At 69.7% G+C, this 10387-nt stretch overlaps 1 protein-coding gene across 1 annotated transcript in view; it reads right to left on the bottom strand.

Moving 5' to 3' along the window:
* Positions 1–9459, bottom strand: part of TARS2 (threonyl-tRNA synthetase 2, mitochondrial) — a 10612-nt gene extending 1153 nt beyond the window's left edge. The window contains 22 exon segments of the mRNA XM_075445280.1: positions 737–837; positions 930–1040; positions 2412–2549; positions 4346–4426; positions 4428–4448; positions 4450–4510; positions 4599–4726; positions 4728–4766; positions 4843–4941; positions 5606–5752; positions 5857–5871; positions 5873–5936; positions 6041–6093; positions 6095–6106; positions 7146–7263; positions 7351–7394; positions 7396–7473; positions 7546–7605; positions 7607–7670; positions 8986–9075; positions 9077–9168; positions 9381–9459. Of these exon segments, the coding sequence (XP_075301395.1) occupies positions 737–837; positions 930–1040; positions 2412–2549; positions 4346–4426; positions 4428–4448; positions 4450–4510; positions 4599–4726; positions 4728–4766; positions 4843–4941; positions 5606–5752; positions 5857–5871; positions 5873–5936; positions 6041–6093; positions 6095–6106; positions 7146–7263; positions 7351–7394; positions 7396–7473; positions 7546–7605; positions 7607–7670; positions 8986–9075; positions 9077–9168; positions 9381–9440 (1676 nt within the window). The 5' untranslated portion in view covers positions 9441–9459.
* Between the last annotated feature and the right edge of the window lie 928 nt (positions 9460–10387).

Below are 10387 nucleotides of genomic sequence, written 5' to 3'. Positions count from 1 at the left end.
TCTGCCCCCCTCCAAGCCCCAATCCTCACCCTCAGCCCCAATCCTGCCCCCCCATTCCAAATCCCCAACCCCCTGGTCCTATATTGACCCCCCCAGACCCAATCCTGCCCCCTCCAGCCCCAATCCTCACCCCCAGCCCCAATCCTGACCCCCCCCCAAGCCCCAATCCTCAACCCCCTGCTCCAATCCTGCCCCCCAACCCTAATCCTGCCCCCCTCCAAGCCCCAATCCTCACCCCCAGCCCCAATCCTGCCCTTTCCAGCCCCAATCCTGCCCCCCCATTACAAATCCCCAACCCCCCTGGTCCTATATTGACCCCCCCAGACCCAATCATGCCCCCTCCAGCCCCAATCCTCACCCCCAGCCCCAATCCTGACCCCCCCAAGCCCCAATCCTCAACCCCAAGCCCCAATCCTGCCCCCCCCAACCCTAATCCTGCCCCCCTCCAAGCCCCAATCCTCACCCCCAGCCCCAATCCTGCCCCCCCATTCCAAATCCCCAACCCACTGGTCCTATACTGACCCCCCCCAGACCCAATCCTGCCCCCTCCAGCCCCAATCCTCACCCCCAGGTCCAATCTTGCCCCCCCAATCCCAAATCCTGCCCCAACCCAAGCCCCAATCCTCAACCCCCAGCCCCAATCCTGCCCCTCCATCCCCAAATCCCCAACCCCCTGGTCCTATACCGACCCCCCCAGCCCAAATCCTACCCCCCCCCCCTTTGCCCCCCCCCATACCTGGCGTACTCCAGCTCAAACCTCTCCGGCATCTGGAAATCCAGCTGGATGGTGCCGCATTGATGCTGCCGCCCCAGCGCATCCCGGATCCGGATATCGATCTATTGGGAATAACGAGTTGGGGGGGGGGGGTTTGTCCCTGAAGGGTCCCGGTTTGCCCCCCGGAGGGGGCAAACCGGGACCCTTCAGGGACAAACCCCCCCCCCAAATAAATAAATCTCTCACCTTGGGGGCCATAAAAGGCGCCGTCGCCCGGACTCAGCTCCCAGGGCTCCCCGAAGGCACGGAGGCTCCGCTCCAGCTGCTGTGGGGACAGATGGGGGGGTCACGGGGTGGGGGTGGGACGCAGGGGACGAGGCAGGGGACACGGTGAGCCGGGGGTGATGCGGGGATGGCAGGGGACAGCCCGGGACTTGGGGATGTGGCGGGGAAGGAGCGCAACGTCGGGGACATGGGGAGAAGGCTGGGACAGCGCAGGGGACAAGGCTGAGACATGGGGACAAGGCTGGGATACAGCGCAGGTGACATGGGGGACAAGGCTAGGACACCATGCAGAGGACATGATGGCCAAGCTGGAATAGGGCACAGGTGACATGGGGACAAGTCTGGGACATGGTGCTGGGGACATGATGGCCAAGCTGGGATAGGGTGCAGGGGACATGGGGACAAAGCTGGGACCCGGTGCAGGTGACATAGGGAAAAGGCTGGAACACAGGGACAAGGCTGGGACACGATGGCCAAGCTGGGACACAGCGCAGGGGACATGGGGACAAGGCTAGGACATGGTGCAGAGGACACAATGGCCAAGCTGGAATATGGCGCATGGGACACAGGGACAAAGCTGGGATACGGTGCAGGTGACATGGGGGACAGGGGTGGGATAAGGTGCAGAGGACATCATGGCCAAGCTGGGATAGGGTGCAGGGGACATGGGGACAAAGCTGGAACATGGACGGCCAACCTGGGACACAGCACAGGGGACACAGGGACAAAGCGGGGACATGGTGCAGGGGACATGATGGCCAAGCTAGGATACGGCGCAGGGGACACGGGGGACAAGGCTGGAACACGGTGCATGTGACATGGGGACAAGGCTGGCACACAGGGACAAGGCTGGGACACGATGGCCAAGCTGGGACACAGCACAGGGGACATGGGGACAAAGCTGGGACACAGCACAGGGAACACGATGGCCAAGCTCAAAAAGGGTGCAGGTGACATGGGGACAAGGCTGGGACACGGGGACAAGGCTGGGACCTGATGCAGGGGACATGGGGGACAAGGCTGGGACACGGGGACAAGGCTGGGACCTGATGCAGGAGACATGGGGACGAGGCTGGGACACGATGGCCAAGCTGGGACACAGCACAGGGGACATGGGGACAAAGCTGGGACACAGCACAGGGAACACGATGGCCAAGCTTGAATAGCGTGCAGGTGACATGGGGACAAGGCTGGGACATGGGGACAAGGCTGGGACCTGATGCAGGGGACATGGGGACAAGGCTGGGACGTGATGGCCAAGCTGGGACATGGTACAGGGGGACACAGGGACAACGCTGGGACACAGGGCAGGGGACACGACAGGAGGTGACACTGGGGAGCCCCAGGGACGTGGCGGCAGCGCCGGGGGCTGCACCCCCAGGGCCACCCCTGTCCCCGCCGCCGTCCCCACCTGCTCGGCGCGGTCCCAGGCGCGGGCGTCCCCCAGGAAGCCGGGCGGCCGCGTGGCCAGCGCCAGGCGGAAGGAGAAGCCCAGCACGGCGTAAACCGTCCGCACGAAGTCCAGGCAGGCGGCGATCTCGGCCTCCAGCTGGGGACAGGGCGTCAGCGGGGGGGACACGGGGACAAGGGGGGGGACATGGGGACGGGTGGGAGGACACGGGGACAAGGGGGGGGACATGGGGACCTGGGGGGACACACGGGGACGGGGGGGGGACATGGGGACGGGGGGGAGGACACGGGGACAAGGGGGGGGACAAGGAGGGGGACGCAGGGAGAGGGACATGGAGACGGGGGGGGGGACACGGGGATGGGGAGGGGGACACAGGGATGGGGACACGGGGACGGGGGAGGGGACACGGGGAGAGGGACATGAGGACGGGGGGGGACACGGGGATGGGGGACACAGGGACGGGGAGGGGACACGGGAATGGGGACATGGGAACGGGGACACGGGAACAGGGAAGAGGACATGGGGAGGGGGATATGGGGACGCGGGGGGACACGGGGAAGGGGACACAGGGAAAGAGAGAGGGACACGGGAGGGACACGGGGATGGGGAGGGACATGGGGACACGGGAAGAGGGAAGAGAGGACATGGGGAGGGGGATACGGGGGACACGGGGATGGGGAGGGGACACGGGGATGGGGAGAGAGACACAGGGAGGGGGAGAGGGACATGGGGGGGGACACAGGAACAGGGAAGAGGACACGGGGAGGGGGACATGGGGACGGGACATGGGGAAGGGGACGTGGGGATGGGGAGGAGGACATGGGGATGAGGACGGGACACGGGGGTGGGGGGGGACATGGGGGATGGGGACACAGGGAGGGGGAAAGGGAAACAAGGGGGGACACGGGGACAGGGAAGAGGACACGGGGAGGGGAATACGGGGATGGGGGGACGTGGAGAGGGGACATGGGGACAGGAGGGGGACACGGGGAGGGGAATACGGGGATGGGGGGAGGTGGAGAGGGGACACGGGGACAGGAGGGGGGGACATGGGGAGGGGGATACGGGGATGGGGGTACGTGGGGAGGGGACACGGGGACAGGAGGGGGGGGACATGGGGACAGGAGGGTGACATGGGGAGGGGGATACGGGATGGGGGTACGTGGGGAGGGGACACGGGGGACAGGAGGGTGACACGGGGAGGGGGATACGGGGATGGGGGGACGTGGAGAGGGGACACAGGGACAGGAGGGTGACACGGGGAGGGGGATACGGGATGGGGGTACGTGGGGGAGGGGACATGGGGACAGGAGGGTGACACGGGGAGGGGAATACGGGGATAGGGGTACGTGGGGAGGGGACACGGGGACAGGAGGGGGGGGACACGGGGACAGGAGGGGGATACGGGGATGGGGGTACGTGGGGAGGGGACACGGGGACAGGAGGGGGACACGGGGAGGGGAATACGGGGATGGGGGGAGGTGGAGAGGGGACACGGGGACAGGAGGGGGACACGGGGAGGGGGATACGGGGATGGGGGTACGTGGGGAGGGGACACGGGGGACAGGAGGGGGACACGGGGAGGGGAATATGGGGATGGGGGTACGTGGGGAGGGGACACGGGGACAGGAGGGGGGGACACGGGGACAGGGAGGGGGGATACGGGGATGGGGAATACGGGGGATGGGGGTACGTGGGGAGGGGACACGGGGACAGGAGGGGGACACGGGGAGGGGGATACGGGGATGGGGGTATGCGGGGAGGGAACACGGGGACAGGAGGGGGGGGACATGGGGACAGGAGGGGGATACGGGGATGGGGGGTACGTGGGGAGGGGACACGGGGACAGGAGGGTGACGTGGGGGACAGGAGGGCGACGTGGGGGACAGGAGGGCGACGTGGGGGGACAGGAGGGTGACCGGGGGCCCCCCCACCTGCTCGGGGGCGCAGAAGATGTGGGCGTCGTCCTGCTGGAAGCGCCGCAGGCGCGTCAGCCCGCTCAGCGCGCCGGGGGGGCTCGTTGCGGTGCAGCACCCCCGAAGTCGGCCAGGCGCAGCGGCAGCTCCCGCCACGACCGCGGCCGGTGGGCGAACATCAGGCTGCGGGGGGGGGGGGGGACACACAGATGGCCGTGTCACCGCCCCCCCACCCCGCGGTGTGTGTCCCCCCCCCCTCGGTGCCCCTCACCAGTGCGCGGGGCAGTTCATGGGTTTGAGGGCGAGGGTCTCGGCGCCGGCGGCGAAGGCGAAGATGTGGGGGCCGTAGTGCTGGCCGTGCCCCGACTGCGCCCACAGCCGCGGGCTGAAGACGTTGGGGGGTCACCACCTCGCTGAAGCCCCTCGCCCGGTACTCGCTCTGCGGGGGGGGAGGGGGGGGGGTCAGCGGGGTGGGGGGGCGCGGGGAGGGGGGGGGTGCGGGGCGGGGGTCCTACCCGGATGAGGTCGATGAGGGCGTTGTAGATGTGGGCGCCGCGGGGGAGGAAGAAGCAGCTGCCGGGGCTGAGCTTGTGGAAGAAGAAAAGCTCCTGGTCCTGGGGGGGGGGGGGGTGTGTCACTGGGGGGGGCAGGGGACACTGAGGGGGGGGGACAGTGTGCTGGGGGGGACACCGAGGGATGGGGGCACTGATGGGGGGGGGTGACGCTGTGCTGGGGGGGACACCAAAGGGGGTGACAGTGACACAGGGGACAGCGTGGGGGGGGGACGGGGACAGTGACACAGGGACACCAAGGGGGGGTGACACTGTGCTGGGGGGGGACACCAAGGGATGGGGGCACTGATGGGGGGGTGACACCAAGGGGGGGTGACAGCGGCACAGGGGACAGCAAGGGATGGGGACACTGTGCTGGGGGGGGACAGCAAGGGATGGGAACACTGATGGTGGGGTGACACTGTGCTGGGGGACACACCGAGGCGGGTGACAGTGTTACCAAGGGGTAGGGACACTGGGGGGGGGGGTGACACCGTGCCAGGGGGGGCCCCCGAGGCGGGTGACAGTGTCACCAAGGGGTGGGGACACTGAGGGGGGGGGTGACACCGTGACAGGGGGGCCCCCGAGGCGGGTGACAGTGTCACCAAGGGGTGGGGACATTGGGGGGGGGGGTGACACCGTGCCGGGGGGGGCCCCCCGAGGCAGGTGACAGCGGCATGGGGGACACCGAGGGGGGGTGCCACCGCGGTCCCCCCCCCGCGCTCACCCGCCCGACGCGGCGATGGTCCCGCAGCGCGGCCTCGTCCCGCGCCCGCTGCCACTCGGCCAGGTCGCGCTCCGCGGGGAAGGCGATGGCGGCGAGGCGCTGCAGCGACGGCAGGGCCGGGCGGCCGCGCCAGAAGGCGGCCGAGCTCTGCCAGGGTGTCCCCCCCCCCCCCAAAAAAATATATCACCGGGGGCGCTGGGATGGGGGGGGCTCCATCGGGTGCCCCCCCCCCCCGCCCGACAGGGACTCACCGTCCGGACGCGCAGGGGCCGCGAGCAGCGCCGTGTGCGGGAGGAAGGGGCCGGGGGAGAGGAGGAGGAGGGGGCCGCACCTGCGGGACGGGGGGACAGACGGACGGACGGGGGGTGTCACAAATAACGGGGGGGTGTCCCCTCCCCGCCCCCTCCCCCCCAGCCCGGAGCCCCCCGCGCTCACCGGTAGACGGTGGCCGTAGGGGACGTCACCTCCTCCTCCACCTGCTGCAGCTGGGAAGCTGTTGTGCTGGGGGGGGGACACAGCGAGGGGGTGACACCGGCACGGGGGACACCGAGGGGTGGGGGCACCGAGGGGAGGGTGACACCGGCACGGGGGGACACCGAGGGGTGGGGGCACCCAGGGGGGGACCCTGAGGTGGGTGACAGTGGTCATGGGAGACATCAAGGGATGGGGACTCCAAGGGAGGGGTGACACTGTGCTGGGGGGGACACCAAGGGGGGTGACAGTGGCATGGGGGACACCAAGGGATGGGGACACCGAGAGGGGGTGACACCGAGGGGGGGGTGACATCAGCATGGGGGACACCAAGGGGTGGGGACACTGATGGAGGGGTTACATTGTGCTGGGGGGGACACCAATGGGGGTGACAGTGACACAGGGGACACCAAGGAGGGGGGTGACACTGCTGGGGGGGGACACCAAGGGGGGGTGACAGTGGCACAGGGGACACCGCGAGGGGGTTACACTGTGCTGGGGGGGGTACACCCACACCAAAGTGAGTGACAGTGGCACAGGAGACACCAAGGGGTGGGGACACTGATGGGGGGGGTGACACTGTGCTGGGGGACACACCAAGGTGGGTGACAGTGTCACCAAGGGATGGGGACACTGATGGGGGGGGTTACACTGTGCAGGGGGGGGACCCTGAGGCGGGTGACAGTGTCACCAAGGGGTGGGGACACTGATGGGGGGATTACACTGTGTGGGGGGGTACCCTGAGGCAGGTGACAGTGTCACCAAGGGGTGGGGACACTGATGGGGGGGGTGACACCGTGCCAGGGGGGACCCCGAGACGGGTGACAGTCTCACAAGGGACGCTGTGCGTGGGGACACCGTGGGGGGGGGGGGGGGGGGTGACCCTGGTCCCTGCCAGCATCACCCGGGTCCCACAGCCCCACCCGGGAGGGTCCCGATGTCCCCAGGGCGGGGTCTGGAGGGTGCACCCCGCGCCGGGGGGGGGCACACCGGGGTGGGGGGGTGGAAACCGGGGTGGGGAGGGGGACACCAGGGCGGGGAGGGGGACACGCTGGGGGGGGTGTCTCACCTGGAAGAGCTGCGTCAGCTGCGGGCGGGTGGCCTCGAGGCGCTCGAAGCGGTGCCCGGCGCGGGCGAAGGCGGCGCAGGCGTCCTCCAGCGCCGGCAGCTCGTCGCGCCGCACGGCTCTGCGGGCGCGGGGACGGGCTGGGGACACCGGGTCCCGGCTCTGGGGGGGGTGGGGGGTGTCCCCACCCTGTCCCCCCCCCCCTTACCTCTCTCCCATGTGGACGTCGCAGAAGAAGCCGTCCTCGGTGGCCCTGGGCGTCGCAGAACGTCGCCCCGAAGAACTGCTCGGCCACCGCGCCCAGGACGCAGGCGCCCGATCGCCAGAAGGCCTGGGGGGGGACACGGGGGGACATGGAGGGGACGGTCGGGGGGACACGTGGCCCCCGGCCCCCCGGACTCACCGCCCGTCCCTCCGGAGAGGAGAAGCCGAGGAGCTCGAGGTCGGCGTCGCTCTCCAGGGGGCCGGTCGAGGTCCTGGAGGGTCCCGTTCACCCGGGCCACCAGCGCCGCCTCCGGCAGGTCCCCGCTGCGGGGACACGGAGGGGGACAGTGGGGACCCTGTGGGGATCCTGGGGACACCGTGGGAACCACAGGGACAGTGTGGGGACCCTGTGGGGACCCCACGGACACCATGGGGACACTGTGGGGACCGTGGGGAGACCGCGAGGACCCTGGGGACAACCGTGGGGACCACAGGGACAACGTGGGGACCCTGTGGGGACCCCAGGGGCAGAGCGGGGATCGTGGGGACACTGCGAGGACCCTGGGGACCCCGGGGGGGGAGAGCAGGGACCGTGGGACCCTGTGGGGATCCTGGGGACACCGTGGGGACCCCAGGGACACCATGGGGACACTGTGGGGACCCCAGGGGGGAAAGCAGGGACTGTGGGGACACTGTGGGGACCACAGAGACAGTGTAGGGACCCTGTGGGGACCCCAGGGATACTGTGGGGACAGTGGGGACCCTGCGGGGACACTGTGGGGACTCAGGGGGGAGAGCGGGGACCATGGGGAGACTGCGAGGACCCTGGGGATACCACGGGGACCACAGACACAGCGTGGGGACCCCAGGGACACTGTGGGGACAGTGGGGACCATGCAGGGACACTGTGGGAACCCCAGGGGCAGAGCGGGGATCGTGGGGACACTGCGAGGACCCTGGGGACCCCGTGGGGACCACAGGAACAGCGTGGGGGACCCTGTAGGGACCCCAGGGACACCATAGGGACAGCGGGGACCCCATGGGGACACTGTAGGGATCCCGGGGGGCCAGCGGGGACACTGTGGGGACCACAGAGACAGCGTAGGGACCCTGTGGGGACCCCAGGGATACCGTGGGGACAGTGGGGACCCCGTGGGGAGAGCAGGGACCCTGGGGACACCGTGGGGACCACAGAGACCCTGTGGGGACACTGTGGGGACCCCAGGGGGGACAGCAGGGACTGTGGGGACACCGTGGGGACCACAGAGACAATGTGGGGAAACTGTGGGGACCCCAGGGACACCGTGGGGACAGTGGGGACCCCGTGGGGATGCTCTGAGGACCCTGGGGACCCCCTGGGGATCACAGACCCAGTGCGGAGACCCCATGGGGACAGCAGGGAGGTGGTGGGGACCCCGTGGGACCCCATGGGGACAGCAGAGACCCTGTGGAGAGACCATGGGGAGCCCAGGGAGGCGGTGGGGACCCCGTGAGGACCCTGGGGACCCCATGGGGACCACAGACCCGGTGCAGGGACTCCCATGGGGACAGCGGGGACCCGGTGGAGAGACCGTGGGGACCCCAGGGAGGCGGTGGGGACCCGGCGCGGCCCCCAGAGCCCGCGGGCAGCCCCCCGTACCCGAGCTCGGCGGCCACCTGGAGCGGGGTGGTCTGGCGGGCGCGGCCGGGCAGGCGGCGGCCCCCGGGCAGGGCGATGCGGATGGGGGGGGCCGGGGCCGGGGCCATCGCGCTGCTCCCGCTCCGCCCGCAGCTGCTGGAAGAGCCGGAGCCGCTCGGGGAGGCCCGGGGCCGGCCCAGAGACCTGCGGACCGAGGGGGGGGGGGGGGTGTCAGGGGTCAGCGCGGGGTCAGCGCGGGGTCAGCGCCCCGCCGGTGTCACGTGGTCACGGCGGGGTCAGGGCGCCTCGGTCCCGTTCGGGGCGCGAGAGCAGGGCCCGGGGGGGAGGGGGGGGGGCAGGACGCCGGGGCCCGGGGATGGGGGGCTGGGGGGAGGGGGGGACGGGCACGAGCGCACCCGGTGCCGGCGCGAGGCTCCAGCGAAGAGCAGCCGCCCGGAGGCGCGTGCGGACGGCATGGCGGCACGCCCCGCCCCTTCCGCCGCCGCCCGGACGCCGGGGTCCCCTGCAGGGGGCGGGGCCTCGGGGGTGCGGTCCCCGCCCAAGGGCGGAGCCAGGAGTGGAGAGCCCCTCCCAAGGGCGGGGCCGAACGCCGTGGTCCCACCCACCCGGTGTGGCGGGAGCGGCCTCAGCCTCGGCTCCCCCCCCCCGCAGGCCGCGTTGGACTCGCCCGCCCCTGGGGAACCCCCGCGGCCCCGGGCGCAACCACGGCCCGATGGGGGGGGGACACCGGGCCCCTCGGCGCTCCCACAGCCCCGGGGGAGGGGGGTTCGGGCAGCCCCGCCCCCCGCCGCGAGAAAGAAAGGCTCCGCCACCTCCTCGGGGTTTTTTTTGGTAATTTTTATGTAGATATTTAACCCTACACCTTTATCAAACATATATGATGGAGGCTAGCAACTAAAAAACAAAAACCAAAAACAAAACCAAATTAAAATAAATCAAGTAAAATTCCAACTTCATATAAAAGCCGCGGGGTGGCCCTGGGCGGGGGGCAGCGCCCCGAGCCCCCCCCAGCCCCGCCATCCGGAGGTGGAATTAAAACGTGATTGCTATGTACACACACGGCGACCGCGCTCCCGGGGGAAAAGGGGAGAAATTAGGGGGAAAAAAAAAACAAACAAATTTTGAAAAAAAACAAATTTTGAAAAAAAATTCCAAAATCAAGCAAAAACCACCCAGGAGCCGAGGGGGGCCTGGGGGGGGGAGCTGGAGGGGGCTGGGGACCCCTCCTCGCTCCCGCGCCGCCGCCAGCCCAACACGCGGCGCGGGGATGGGTGTGGGGCGGGGGGCTCAGCTGGGGGGGTTTTTCACCTTTTTGCCTTATTTTGGTGGTTTTCTGGTTGCTGCGGGGGGAGGCAGAGGGGGGGGCCCTGCACCCCTCCCCACGGCAGCGACTCAGCGAGCG

This window comes from Opisthocomus hoazin, chromosome 30 (genome assembly GCF_030867145.1).
Source record: "Opisthocomus hoazin isolate bOpiHoa1 chromosome 30, bOpiHoa1.hap1, whole genome shotgun sequence".
Classification (NCBI taxonomy): Eukaryota; Metazoa; Chordata; class Aves; order Opisthocomiformes; family Opisthocomidae; genus Opisthocomus; species Opisthocomus hoazin.
The sequence above is the reverse complement of the archived record's forward strand: the minus strand, read 5'-3'. Positions and strand labels throughout refer to the sequence as shown.